The sequence below is a fragment of the Nuphar pumila genome, chromosome 10 (genome assembly GCF_984573655.1).
Source record: "Nuphar pumila chromosome 10, dmNupPumi1.hap1.1, whole genome shotgun sequence".
NCBI lineage: Eukaryota > Viridiplantae > Streptophyta > Magnoliopsida > Nymphaeales > Nymphaeaceae > Nuphar > Nuphar pumila.
In genome coordinates this window covers 114,461,777-114,477,385 of record NC_143258.1, presented here as the reverse complement: position 1 = coordinate 114,477,385, position 15,609 = coordinate 114,461,777, and the positions used below count along the sequence as shown (strand labels likewise).

Here is a 15,609-nt window from a genome sequence, read left to right as displayed (position 1 = left end):
GAGACTAGATTGAGGTCTAAAAATGAATCAATAGAAGTCAAAGACAATGTATTGGCCGTTTTAAAGCGGGGAGCCAACACCCATACGTACAAACCACCACATTTTTACAAAAATAATAATTATGAGAATAATCGTATGTATGAAGGAAAAGGAGATGGAAAGAAAAAAAGTATCATTGTTTGTCATAATTATGGAAAACCGGGACATATTAAACCATATTGTCCTAAATTTAAGGCAAAAGATTAAAGAAAGGTTGCTTCAGTTGGACCTTCACAAATTGATAAAGAATCTTCAAGCAAATCTATTTCAAACATGTCTCTTTCTTAGCTCATGGAAGCATTGCGACCTCTTCTCAAAGGACAATCAATGACTGGTGTCGCCATCTCCACCTCTTCCCCTCCAGTTATGGCTCCTTGATAATTAGATTTAGGTGCTTCATTTCATATGACTTATGATGGATCTATACTTTCTAATTGTAATAACACTACTAGTAAGAAATGTATTTACTGCCGATGGAACCTCTTTTGATAATTGATAGAATTGAAAACTTTGAAAAATCTCTCAGTTTTAGCATTCCAAAAATAAGAATTGTTCCAAAACTAAATTTAAATTTGCTTTCTATTTCTTTAAACAATGATCATGGATGTAGAGTCTCCTTCACTTCAAACCAATGCTTAATACAGGATCTCTAGTCCGAGAAGCAAATTGAAGAAGGGCATAGAGAAGGAGACTTATATTACATGGATCACTTGAAAATTTTCATCAAAACTTTTTGCCTTAATGTTCAAAATTTGGATAAAGTTTTGTGGTATCAAAGGCTAGGTCATCCTATTATGTATAAATTATCCAATGTTCCTTGAATTTTAGGGGCATTTTTGTCTTTTCACATGTACATAAAAAATAAGTATATTTTTTATATTTTTTCCTTTTTATTTTTTCATATTATTTTTATATTTATTCACAGCTACAAAAAGCATTATCGAAATAATGTAGGAGTCGTTGGACCCTACCCAACGGCTAGACTTCTAGTCGTTGGGTAGGTCCCAAGTCCCAACGGCTCTCTATGAGCCTCCATTTGTATATAAAGGGGTTAGCCCCCTCTCTTGTATCTAATTCTCTCAAGGATTGTTCCCTAATAAAGTCCATTATTTCAAGTGTGTTCTCAGCCCTTAAGTGGCTTCTTTTTATATTTGCTTTATGTTAGACCCATAAGTGGTCAATTCTCAAGTGTGCTTTAGCCCATAAGTGGCTCACTAAAGAATCACATTGGTTCGTGACAAATATGCACTGAATGGCATGCATATCTCACTAGAAGAATGTAAACTATGAAATAATATGCATATTAAACAATTAATAAAGCAAACAAAACATTATAATAGTGTGTTTTTACATAAACAAAAACAAAATCACAATGTTTTTCAATGCTTAAAATTTTTACATAAGTTTTTTTTCAAAATTCAAACAAAAACAGACAAGATAATCATGATTGATTATCATCATCATCTTTTCCTTGCAAGAAATCGCTCTCCAGCTCTTTATGAGTGAGTATGAATTGGCCCTAAGGGGCCTCATATTTTAAAAAAAAAAAATCAGTACAACTTGAATGGATCTGGTTGCGTATTGTAAGGTATGTCCCATATCAAGTGTATCTTACATCGATGTGATACACACTTGTATAGAGATATATGAGTGTATCGTATCGAAAAACTAAAAAGATATGATACCTATCGTAGCATAACATATGATACATTACGATCTTTACAACATCACTAGCAGTAAATCTTGTGCTTCATGATAAATCCAAATATATTAATGTTGTTTTCTATTTACTCCAAAATACCCAATAGGGGTGTTTTGGTCTTTTCACTATGTAATATAAGTTGTTTATTATAAAACAACTTATTTCAGTCTTTTTTGTTTTTTTTTTATTTTTATCTTTTTTATTTCTACTTTTTGGGACCATTGGGGGCCCCACATTAGTAGACGTTGGGGTTCCCCAACGTCTACTTTGTGGGAGCCCCAATGGCCCCCTCTCTCTCTTATTCTTCTTGTATAAATATGGGGTCTTCCCCCTTGTAATATTATCCTTTTTGTAAAGGTTCTCACTCTTTGAATAAACTTGTTCTTTATTTTTCATGCCTTTGTGCATGTGTAGTCTTTTGTGAGTGTTCATCTTGCCTTTATGCACATAGTTGTCTATTGTGAATCTAGTGCCTTTGTGCGCATAACTTTAGTCTTGAAGACATTTTCACATGGTATCAGAGTTTGGTTTATGAGAAGTGGATGTGTGAGCAATAGCCATCGTGATCAGTGCCTCGAAAATTGTGCCTTCATCTCTCTCTTCTATTTTGGCGTTGAAGGCACTTGCAAAGATTCTTCTCGTTTAAGGTACTTCAAGAAAGCATGAAAGGAAGACCCATTGTGATAAGTGTTCTATTTTTTTGAAATTCCTTTGTCTTTCATAAAAGCTCCTCAATGGTGGAAAAAGACTCACTTTTCCTTTGGTTTCAAACTCAATGGCTCAAACTATCATGTTTGAGCTTGGCAATATGGAGGCTCACATCAAGAGTAAGAGACTTTGGGGTTACATCCAAGGTACGATTCCGGAACCCGAGCCAAAAATCACTATTGTTGAAAAAGGAGAAATAACAGTTCTTGATGGAGAGGAGAGAGTAAAAGCATTTGAAGAGTATAACAAAAAGCATGAAGAATGGAAGATGAAAAGCTATAAAATTCTCTCATGGATTTTTTCTTCGGTTGAGACTAGAATCAATGCAAATATTTTGAAATTTAAAAAGGTGTCTCAAGTTTGGGAATATCTTGAGAAGATGTATACCTTGAGAGATTTATCCCACAAATATTATCTTCAAAAAAGGATTTTAACCCTTCAACAAGGCGAATTGACTATTAGAGAATATTTCGTCGAATTGTTATCTATTTAGGATGAGTTTGTTATGCTTAAACAAAAATGGAGTGGAGAAGTCATTAAGCTTTGACACAAACAATTAGAAGAAGATCGGTTTTTTAATTTTTTGAATGGGCTTAGACCCGAGTTCGAGCAAATAAGATCTTTTCTTCTATCTTCTTTTACTTCACCTCTTGAAGATGTTCTTACTAAGCTAAGTGGAGAAAAAACTCAATTGAGAATGAGTAAAACCAATCCAAGTGTTCTTACTATGCTTCCAAACAAAGATGAAAATGAAAGAGCTTGTGTTGTTTCTAGACCGGGGAATAATTTGAAAACCTATAAATCCCCTCACTTCAATAAAATTCAAAATTAAAATCAAGAAGCAGTAGAAGATGGTGGCCAAAATGGAAGATACCAAGGAAGAGATTATGGTAAAATCATTTGTCACTTTTGTAAGGAACCGGGACATATTAAGTCGGTCTGTCCAAAGTGGAAGAAGAAGGTAGCTATGTCTACCACATTTCAACCACACAAGGAGAATCCATCTACATCCAACAATGGTGCATTATCTTTAAGTCAAGTCATGGAAGCTCTTTAACCTTTCCTCAAATGATCCATTTCCGGTGTCGCCATATCATCTCCTCCCGGTAAGATCTCTTGGCTTTTAGATTTAGGTGCCTCCTTTCATATCACACCCAACATTTTTGCACTTTCCGAATATAAAAAAAATATTTTACCATCTTTTGTTTCAACCACAAATGGTGCTTTTCTTGAAATTAAAGGAGTTGGAAACTTTGAAAAACAAGATTTTTTTATTGCCAAAGTTAGATTTATACCAAAATTAAATTTGAATTTGCTTTCGGTCTCTCAACTCTCGGACCATAGATGTGATGTTAAGTCTTCATCCCAAAACAATTGGGGTCGGCGATATGAACCAAAAAAGAAAATTATTTTGGGTCTTCCACATGAATCCTTCTCCTCCAATCATTTCTATCCAATGCCATGTCCTCGGTGAGGTTCAAAGCATTCATATTCTTTCCTATCATCTCCATCCAAGTCTTCCTAGGCCTACCCCGGCCTCTTTTAACTAATATATTTTTTCATTTCTCCATCCTTCTAACTAGAGCATCATTAGGCCTTCGCCGAATATGTCTAAACCACCGTAAACGATTCTCTCTCATCTTATTTTCAATGGGTGCAACGCCTACCTTCTTATGTATCTCCTCATTCTGAATCTTATCTTTTATTGTATTTCCACACATCCATCTAAGCATACGCATCTCAGCTACACTCATTTTTTGAATATGATGTCTCTTGGCAGCCCAACATTCCGTACCATATAGTAAAGCGGGCCTAATAGTCGTCCTATAAAACTTTCCCTTCAACCTCAATGGCATTCTACGATCGCACAACACTCCAGTTGCACTTTTCCATTTCATCCACCCAACATTTATCCTATGATTTACATCTCCATCAATTTCTCCATACTTTTGAATAATAGATCCCAAATATTTGAAACAATCATCCACCGATATTTCTTGCTTACCAAGCTTCACTACACTCCCATCACTACTTCGTTACTTACTAAACCGACATTCCATATATTATGTCTTACTCTTACTCAACTTAAAACCCCTTGCTTCCAATGTCTGTCTCCATAATACTAACTTGGCATTTAACCCCAGCTCTAGACTCATCAATCAAAACAATATCATCAGCAAACAACATACACCACGACACATTTTCTTGAATTGATCTCGTAAGCTCATCCATCACTATAGCAAATAGGAAAGGGCTTAAAGCAGATCCTTGATGTAACCCAAATGTTATAGGAAAATTGGTTGTCACCTCTCCACAAGTGCGGACATTGGTTACTACTCCTTCATACATATCCTTAATTATACTAATGTACTTGAGAGAAACACCTTTCTTCATCATTGTCCACCAAAGAACGTCCCTAGGTAATCTATCGTATGCCTTCTCCAAATAAAAAAAAAACATATGCAAATCTTTGTTCCTTTCTCTATTTCTCTCAATAAGTTGTCTAAGAAGATTAGCTGTCATAGTTGATCTTCCAAGCATAAAACCAAATTGATTCTCCGATATCATGACAACCTTCCTCAACCTAGACTCAATCACCCTCTCCCAAAGTTTCATAGTATGACTCATGAGTTTTATACCACGATAGTTTGAGCAATCTTGTATATCACCCTTATTCTTATATAGAGGCACCAAAGTACTCTTCCTCCACTCATTAGGCATCTTATTTGTCCGCCAAATCTTGTTAAAAATATTTGTCAACCATTCTAAACCTTTCTCTCCCAAGCATTTCCAAGCCTCGATAGGTATACCATCTGGGCCAACTGCCCTTCTTGATTTCATTATCTTCAAAGCCTCTGCAATTTCTTTCTTTTGAATCTTGCACATGAAGTCACGATTCATCTCATGAAAAGGAATGGACAAGTCTCCAAGATCTTGAGCATGACTTCCATTAAATAGCTTATCAAAATAATCTTTCCATCTCTCTTTAATCTTCTCATCTTTGACAAAAACCCTTTGTGTTTCATCTTTGATACATCTAATCATACCCAGATCCCTCGATTTCCTATCTCTCATCTTTGCAAGCCTATAAATATCCTTCTCGCCCTCTTTGGTATCCAACTTGTCATAAACCTCCTTATATACCTTATCACTCGCGTTTCAAACTACTTTTTTAGCTTCTTTCTTTGCTATCATATACTTCTCCAAATTCTCGTTATCACGACTCTTACTTAGATTTCTATAACACTCTCTTTTAACCTTAATAGCTAATTTAACATCCTCGTTCCACCATGATGTATCCTTACCTAGTGGTGCACCGCCTTTAGCATCACCCAATACCTCCTTAGCCACCTTTCTCATGCCACCCGCTATCTTATTCCACATTGAGTCTGAATCCTCCTCCAGACACCAATCAACTTCCTTAACTACCTGCTCTACAAACATTCTTTGTTTAGCTCCTTTCAGTGCCCACCACTTAATTCTAGGATCTATCCTATGTCTATCCCTTTTGCGGCATTGTCTAATTCTAAGGTCTAAAATTAAGACTCTATGTTGTGTAGCTATACTTTCTCACATGTAATGATTGTATTCTTATAAAAATGAGAAGCTTGCCTTTTGAACAAAGATCTATATTTACAACCAAACCATTCGGATGTATGGTGACCGGCACCTGTTATATCTAAAGGAGGGTTTACATATTATGTTATTTTTGTTGATGATTATTCTAGATATAGTTGGATATATTTCCTTAAACATAAACATGAGGTTTTCGCATCTTTTAAGGCATATCACATGATGATTAAGAATCAATTTAATGGATAAAAATGTTTTGTTCTTATGGATAAAAATGTTTTGTTCTTATGGATAATAATCAATTTCATTGTGCATTTCTTGGATATTCCAAAACTCAAAAAGGTTTTAGATGCTATGATATTAAAAATGATAAATTATATGTTTCTAGGAATGTAACTTTTTTGGAAAACATTAGTGGTTTTGAAAAATGTGAGTCTCATGAAGAAAATGTGGATTATTCATTTTTGTTTGAGTTGTTATCTAGAAATGATGATATTTTTAGTGATGATGAATTCGTATATAATGATCTTAGTGATGATGAAAATATAGAAGAGAATAACAACTCTCCTCATCAATCTATTGATCATCATATCGAAGAAAGAACATCTAGTGATCCTATCACCTATTCACATAGAGATAGAAACACTTTTAGAAGTGCAATTGAGAACTATAGCGAACCTACCTCCGCACATGATCTAAATCCTCGAAGAACCGAAAGGGCTAGAAGAATTCCTTCTAGGTTTATATCCTATGATTTTTTCTCACTCAAATATAGAGTTTGTCTTAGCGTCATTCACTCATATGTGGAACCTAAAAACTTTGAATAAGCCAGGAAGATTGTTGAATGAAGGGAAGCTATGGATAATGAACTTAGAGCTCTTAAGAAAGCTAAAACTTGAAATTTTCAAAATCTTCCTAGTGGAAAGAAAGCTATAGGATGTAGATGGATTTTCAAGGTCAAGACCAAGAGCGATGGGTCTCTTGAAAGGTATAAAGCATGTCTAGTTGTCAAAGGGTATAATCAAGAATATGGTATAGACTATGAAGAAACTTTTGCCACAGTTGCGCTTATGGTTACAGTTAGGTGTCTTATTACCATTGCTTCAATTAAAAAATGGAACATATATCAAATGGATGTCAAAAATGTCTTTTTAAATGGTGATTTAAACGAAGAATTCTATACGAATTACGGATGCTCCTTCAGAAATAAAAATTCCTAAAGGAAAAGTTTTTCGCCTACGAAAAGCTCTTTATGGCTTAAAACAAGCTCCCAAAGCTTGGTATGGTCGATTTAATAATGTAATGTTAGAAAATAGATTTACGTCGTGTTTCACTGACACAGCCTTATTTGTCAAGAAATCCAATGCAGGAAATGTCATTTTATTATTGTATGTTGATGATATGTTAATTACAGGTAACGATACTAAAGGGATCAAGTGCATAAAATCTATACTAAAAGATAAATTTGAAATGTCAGACTTGGGATTTCTAACATATTTTTTAATCATTGAAGTTGTCTATTCTCATAGAGGTTATTTTTTATCTCAAACTAAACTTGTATTTGAGATTATTGATAAGTCAGAAATGACAAATAATAAAGTTTGTGAAACCCCTGAAGTAGTAGGAACAAAGATGAAAATCGATGATGGGGTTCTTCTAAAAGATCTAACTCCTTACAGGCAACTTGTTGGATCTTTAATGTCTCTTAGCATCACTAGACTTGATATTTCACATGTTCATATTGCAAGCCAATTTCAGCATGTGCCTACATTTGTTCATATGAGTGCAATCCTCCGAATCATAAGATATATAAAAGGATCTTTGAATAAGAGAGTATTTTTATCTTCATCTTCTGAATTAAATTTAATTGCTTATACTGACTGTGATTGGGGAGGTGATCCAAATAACCGTCACTCCACCACTGGTTTTTGTGTGTTCTTAGGAGAATCATTAATTTATTGGAGATGCAAGAAGCAACAAAAGGTGTTCCTATCATTTACTGAAGTCGAATACCGAGCTATAGCAACTACAACCATGGAGATTGTCTGGATCGGACAGCTACTGGAGGATATGGAGATTCATGTTCAAGGGCCCACAAAGTTGTGTTGTGATAACAAGAGTGCAATTTATATTGCCAAAAATCACACCCTTCATGAGCGCACGGAGCATATCGAGATGAATTGCCACTTTGTTAGAGAAGAATATATGAAGAAAGTTATAGATCTTTCTTATGTAACATTAGAATATCAATTGGCTGACTTCTTCACCAAGGCGCTCTGTTCTCCTAAATTTAATTTTCTCCTTGGCAAACTTTCGATCATTACGCCGTAAGTTTGAGGGAGAGGGTTAAATTGTATCTGATATATATATATATATATATATATATATATATATATATATATATATATATATATATATATATATATATATATATATATATATATATATATATATATATATATATAAAGAAAGAGATACATATACATATATACACATATATATTGTTTTCTATTTACTCCAAAATATCTGATAGGGGTGTTTTGGTCTGTTCACTATGTAATATAAGTTGTTTATTATAAAAAAACTTATTTCAGTCTTTTTTGTTTTGTTTTTTTTATCTTTTTTATTTCTACTTTTTGGGACCATTGGGGGCCCCACATTAGTAGACGTTGGGGCTCCCCAACGTTTACTTTGTGGGAGCTCCAATGGCCCCCTCTCTCTCTTATTCTTCTTGTATAAATATGGGGTCTTCCTCTGGTAATATTATCCTTTTTGTAAAGGTTCTCTCACTCTTTGAATAAACTTGTTCTTTATTTTTCATGCCTTTGTGCATGTGTATTCTTTTGTGAGTGTTCATCTTGCCTTTGTGCACATATTTGTCTATTGTGAATCTAGTGCCTTTGTGCACATAGCTTTAGCCTTAAAGACATTTTCACATCATTCTCATAATATATTTATAATAATCGATGGTAGATTGTAATTTATTACTACATAGATATGTGAGACACCATTTGGTAATGGGAAGTAATATGTTCCTAATGTGGGTGTAATGGATGTACTTGTTAATAAACCACACTAGGATTAGAATATAAATAAGACAACCGTGTGGAAACCCCACACATTAAGAAACACCGCGGCTAATGGTTCACTGCTATTGATCTTCTTTCTCACATCTGTTTCCTCCTTGAGTTTAATAAGATTGCCATTGGCAACAGCTAGCACTTCAATTGAATCAATTAAAAAAAGAGATCTTCATAGACGTATGAATAAAAGGGGATTAATGCTTAAGTAGAAGAAGCTGCAACACAGGTTACATTCTCTAGAAGTGGTATGGTGTCAAAGGTCGTCAAATCATCATCAAAACCAGCTGCAACTGAGAATACGTCCTCATTACTAATTGAGGTCATGTGTGACGTGCCACTCTCATATGTTTTATCACCTTACTAAAGACGTTCATTTTTAAATCATCCTTAAGCCATCTTGATACAGAAGGCATTCTAATAAAACTATTACAGAAAGAGAGTAAGATATTCATATGGGTTATTTTCGCCACATCCGTGATGTCATGTGTGGGATTCATAGTAGAGCTATTATTTCTACAACTTGAGATCTTTGGAAATGATTAACATTTCTAGGAGAGGCATAAGGCACTGCATGGATAGTAAATATTTAAGTTGTAGAACATATATTCCTCAGCTATATAGGAGGTCCAGTGTTTAGCAATAATAAAGACAGAGGTAGCACATCCATAACAATTATCTTTTCTAAATCTTAGAGGGTATTTATAATTAAATACTTAATAAAGAAGTGTTTGTTTTGACACCTTAATTTTTAAAAGTCGACCATTAACTTAAAACAATTTTGGACTGGTTGAAATGAAGCATCTATGTCCAAGCGCATATCAAATGAAAACAATGAACAAGAACCTCCATATCCATGTTCTTGAGTGCATCCAAGACTTGTTATCCAATCAGACCCTAAAGGTATAAGCTACGCCCTTTTGGCTGCTGCCTCTTATTGGAAAGCATAAATTATTTGTCAAACAAAAATGCAATGAACTATGCATCCACAACGTGCAGTGACATGATTGACAAAGTAAAGGAATGTGGAGAGGAACAATAGGACCACGAGAAGAGATCTCCACTGAATAACCGCAAAACAGATGCATAAGACCAATCCATACAGGTAGAAGTGAAGGGTTAATTATAATAAACTGGAATCCATGATTTTGCTTTACTAAGGTTCAGAAAGTAGTTCAACCAATCATATGTGAACTGGCTCATGTGTACATGAGTGCATTTGGCGGCAGGCTGTCTTCAAGAGTCAGAAGTCCCAGGACGTATGAAGGGATAATGTGAGACGAAGAAAACTTAGTTGGAATACAAGAAAGAAGAGAAGAAAAGGTTCAAGAGAATTAAGAAAACAGCCCGATTGGCTGCTGCATAAGAAGCTAATCTGATTATTAGAAATAGTTGAAAACAAAAATCATTTCAATAGTTAACACAAATATGTTCCTGGTCTAACAATGTTAAAGAAAGACAGTACAAAAAAGGAAAAAGAAACAGAGTACAGATAATTTTCTTTTATTTTCAAATTCCTGACTTTCGCCACTCGCAAACTCAGAAGATGTCACAGTAAAGTTAAAGAAACATTAAAGTTAAACACTGCAATCTCGAAAGCAAAAACCATCAAATTGAAACTATCATAACAACAAATATGAGATTCAACAGGTTGAGAAATAACAAAATTTTCCATTACAATGATATTATAACCAAAAATTTTGATTTCACAAGTTGAGGTATATTCAATACTTCACAAGCTTCCAAAGCAATATGTGTAGGAAGTGTCTGCCACAGGCAAGAAAAATCACAACTCAAGGTTCACCAAAACACCATTGGTTTATGCAGTTTCCAAAGAAAAGCTTCCAATTGTATCCCGTGTAATAAGAAGTTACTAAAATTTTCATATTGAGCTCAAAACAAATGATCAATTCAGAACAGAGCAATGCAGACACAGAAGTTCAAAAGTTAAAAGAATAAATGGGCACCAGGAAACATCCATAAAGTAAAAACACCAGGAAACACCACTTAACTTTCATTAGGTGCCCAAGATACAGCTCTGATAGGAAGTATATCTGCTGCGAAACAAAGCAAAGGCCTTGTATCTGCCAACAGGAAAAAAAAAGAATTAACAAATCTTGCTTGTGAATACAACTGGGTCATGCAAAGCAATAAACTAAAAGTTAGAACTGTAATATATAGTTGGGAGTGCCATAAAACTAATACAGAGATCATCAGATGCAAATGACATTCATTCCTCTGTCAAGAAATAGCATATGAGGAGACACAATGAAGGCTGCTCAACGTGCTAAGCTTCTTGCGAGAAGCATAGTCTAGGATCATTTAACGAATAAGCCAAGCTCAGGCACTATTTCAAGGCTCCTACTAGCTCAAGCCTTCGGTCAAGCTAATCAGGAGCTCATTAGGTTAATTTAATAATCATAATAATATCGTTATTAGTGTCATTATTATTATTCTAATCCATAGTCATGGCTCATGGCTTTATGTTTATATAAAATAATCACATTAATAACAATAAAGAGAATTGCATACTAGTGGTTACAGCATTTGCCTTGTACATGAGAGATGCGGGTTCAAAATCCATCTCCCTAATGAAGAAATATATTCTACTTAAAACCTGGATTGAACTAAGTTAGGCCAAGTGAGCTAAAGCATGCTTAGGCTCAACAAAGCAGAATTTGAACATGATAGTCAACCTTGTTTTGAGCTCACACCACCCTAAAGCCTAGTTTAAGCTGCTCTATTCAGAGTTCGAGCAGCCCACACTTGTGCCAGGCCCAGATAGCGTTCAGCCCTTTCCATAATCAAACATTCATGTAGAGAATCTCATTTGAAAAGCTCTTACTTCCACAAGGCATATCAAATACAAGATAGCAATTAGAAACTTGTGTAGTAACATTATCATTACATCACCTTGAGAAGAAGCCCTGGGCAAAAACTTCCACAATGCAACCTGCATAGAAAAATATTAAAATAATTCACTACACAACCACAGGCATGTGTTCCACACTTAATTTCTGAATCCATGTTGACACCAAACATACCACAAAATTTCAAGACATGCTAAGACTTGTATTGGACAAAAGCAAACATTGGGTCCCTAAATCCTTTTATTCATGACTTTGATTCTTTAGTTTTATAGCTACTTGCATATTTGTTAATTTGTCATTGTTTACATGCATGTCAATTTTTGACTTGCATTTATTAGTCAATGTTTACTAGCCAAGGTGGCATAGAATTCTTGTTCAAGAAGTTGCATTATAGATGATAATCATACATACATACATGATAATCATGTGGTTATGCATGCATGCATGTGTATATATGAATTTGTACATCATAGTCACAGGTATTGATCTCAGCCATATCTCAGGGGAACAAAATCTCGAGATATAGTAGCTCCTTTGATAAATCCTAGATAATCTTGAGAAAAAACTTGCATTTAAAATAACAAAAAGAAAAATGGAAAATATTGGAAAACTAAGAAGAAACAGAAGTTAAACAAAGATGCTTAAATTCTATAGAAAAGGCATGATAAACAACCTACAATCAGAAAAAATGGTTAGCCATAAGCTTTGTTGGGACTAGAGATTTGGAACCAGCAAGTCACACGTATCAACTATTAAGTAGTGAAAATGAATCAATCATAAACTAGCTATAACATTAGAAGCCTGCAATATGAGCTATTCATTTTTCATCGCTCTAAGTATTTAGTGGAGTGTGTTGTGTTTTGTAAGTATTTATCAGCATGTGTTTTTGAATCTGCAGTATATCTTGATCCTAGCATGAATCTGTTTTGCAACCTGCAGAAATAAGAAATAAGCATTAAAACGTGTTAGCCGCAAACAGTTTCAATGCAGATCTGAACCTAAAACAGGTTCAAATCGCTCTCAGACTGTAAAAAAAAAAATTCTGTTGTTAGTTCTTTACTGTTTATGCTAGGCCTTAGTTATTTTTTATTGTGTATAAATTTTACTGAGCATGTAAAACTGTTTGCTACTGCATATGCTTAGAACCCATCAAGTTAAGAGTTCTTAAATTTCTTGATCTTCTAATCTGAATGGGATCATTAAATCAGAAATATATATACATATGTTGACCAGAACATATGTATATATATATATATATGTGCATGTTCACCGATCAGCATACAAGTATATATATGTCGATCATGACATATATACATATATATATATATATATATGACAAGCATGAATTTATAATGGTTCAATTCCTACCTTAGAAAATGTTTTTCTCAAATTCCAAACACTCACTTCAAAGTTGGCTTTCTTAAGTGCATGACACACCTTAGCACGGGTTGCACATGTTCAAGGCACACCCTCAAACTGGGTTGCACATGATCAAGGCATATATTTAAATCTATTTGCACTTGATCAAGGCAGACACCTAGATCTGATTTTCAGATATGCTCATTTACACTCATAGATCTGAATTTCAGAAGTGTACAATCACTCACTTATAAACGGATTTTTCAGTTTGCACAAACACACTTAAAGCTGATTTTTTTTAGAGCATTGAATAAACATAAAACTGATTATGTTATCCGTGTTGTTCCAAATGTTTAATTCCTTTTTGAAACCACAAAATCAGCTGGCCTTGGATAATTAATTATATCTGAACCAAATGATTGTTGTCATTTGGTTTGTGTGGATATTTAACTAAACCTGATTCTAAATGAAAGTTGGGCATGTTATAAAAAATGGATTTCGTGGCATGTCACAAAAATCTGATTTCATGCATGTAAAAGGGATCTGGTTGGAATTCAAGTTGAAATCTGAATATTTTTTTTGTTGCCTGAAACTCTGATATGCATGGTTCAATGTGCATTAGCTTATGTGTTGTGGATACTCATTGATGTGGTATTGTGAACTCCAGCTTGAATATCTTGGTGTGATTTATGTTGATTGAAATTTGCAATGTCATTTAAATTGTTATTCAATTGTATAGTGGTTACATGTAAACCACTGAGGGGCCTTTAGAGGCCAAGAGCATGTGTTACTCTTGAGATAGTGAAACTGTAAATGCATTGCAAAATGATTTTTGCAAATTGTTCCTGAATTAATTACATTGTTGAATTGATAGGATAAAGGTCCGAATTTGTTATTGTATGATGATTTGCATAATTGTTCTTGTGTAAATAACTCTTAATTAATTAAAATGCTAAAAGAGACCAAACAGTGTAATAATTTTTTTCCCTGTGTCCCTCTAAAAATGACGTCAATGGATGATAATTTCTTTGATGTCCCGGCATTAAAAGATGATTCTTAATGTTTTGATTGATGGTGATGATTCCTGATATCTGCCGATGAACAAGTGTAAGATTCAAGATTTTTAAAAAAAAATCAGATTCAGCTTGGATCCAGCCCAGATCCGGGTCACAGCCACGATAGCGTGGAATATTTAAAACCCCATAGGGGGGGGGGGGGGGGTCTCTTTACGAAATCAGAAACCCCCTCCCTCCTCGACTCTTCTCCCCTCGACCCACCCTCACCGAAGAACCCCCGACGCCACCCTGCTCTTTCTGTCTCCCCCTCTTGCTCGTCGGAGCCCTCCTCACGTCGGCGCAACCGAGACCAGCACTACCTCCCCCAGGTACGTTGCTCCCTCTCTCTCTCCCCCCCCCCTCTCTTCTCTCTGTTAACGCCAAGCAGGAGGGCATCGCCCCTCCTGTCCTCTCTCATCTCCCTGTTAACCCCATGTAGGAGGGCATCGTCCCTCCTGCCCTCTCTCGTCCCTTTGTTAACCCCAGGCAGGAGGGCATCGCCCCTCCTACCCTCTCTTGTTTCTCTTTGAATCACCTTTAGGGAGGGTGCCGAGCACCCTCCCTATTGTTTTTCTCCCTATGGGAAAGACTGACCAGAGACACCAAACGGCGGTGGCTCTAGCTCGCCTAAAAGGAGGGTGTTGAGCACCCTTTTCCTTTTCCTTTTTTGTTGTTGCTACTATACTGGGACAGCCGACAGTAGATGTTGACTCCCCTGCCACATCCCCCTCTTAGCCGAGCTAAGCCCCAATAGGGTCAGCCCATGTCGCACCCCGCTCAGTCGAGCTGAGTCCTAACAGGGCCAGCCCCTGTCAGCCCCCCTTCCTATATGGCTCGACTTGAGTCCCAATCGAGTTGTACACATACGCCCCTTCTTTTTTGCTAGTGCTCAACTCAGTTGAGCCCCGACCAAGCCAGACTGTTGTTGGCTCAACCAGGTCAAGCTCGATTTGGTCTTAGCCGAGCCTAGCTCGATTCAGATAATGCATCCGAGCGAACTCGGTCCATTCCAAAACCGAGCTAATTTGTGTTAAGTCTCGTTGAGTCCGACCCGATCTGGTCAACTCGAATAGGGATCGAGTTTGTCTCCTGCGATGCAATCATCGTTCTGATAAGTTTTTAATACCATCCTTCATGCAGCGTAACGTAATCCTTTTGTGCTCCACGCCGGCACAACGGACACGACATGCTCACCAAGGCATGAGCCCTTGAAAACCTATGCT

The 15,609-nt window shown here is 35.7% G+C and overlaps 1 protein-coding gene across 3 annotated transcripts in view; it reads right to left on the bottom strand.

The window, feature by feature from the left end:
* LOC149827987 (Transducin/WD40 repeat-like superfamily protein) overlaps window positions 1-15,609 on the bottom strand; it is a 103,866-nt gene that overhangs the window by 30,801 nt on the left and 57,456 nt on the right. For all 3 annotated transcript variants that reach the window (XR_016435004.1, XM_090019783.1, XM_090019782.1), the window contains 2 exons: window positions 12,016-12,055; window positions 11,116-11,186 (listed from right to left, as the gene is read on the bottom strand). Coding sequence is in view for 2 of the 3 variants with exons in the window: in XM_090019783.1 (XP_089875909.1) it covers window positions 11,116-11,186; window positions 12,016-12,055 (111 nt within the window). In the remaining variant the exon portion in view is untranslated. The remainder of the gene's footprint in view (window positions 1-11,115; window positions 11,187-12,015; window positions 12,056-15,609) is intronic.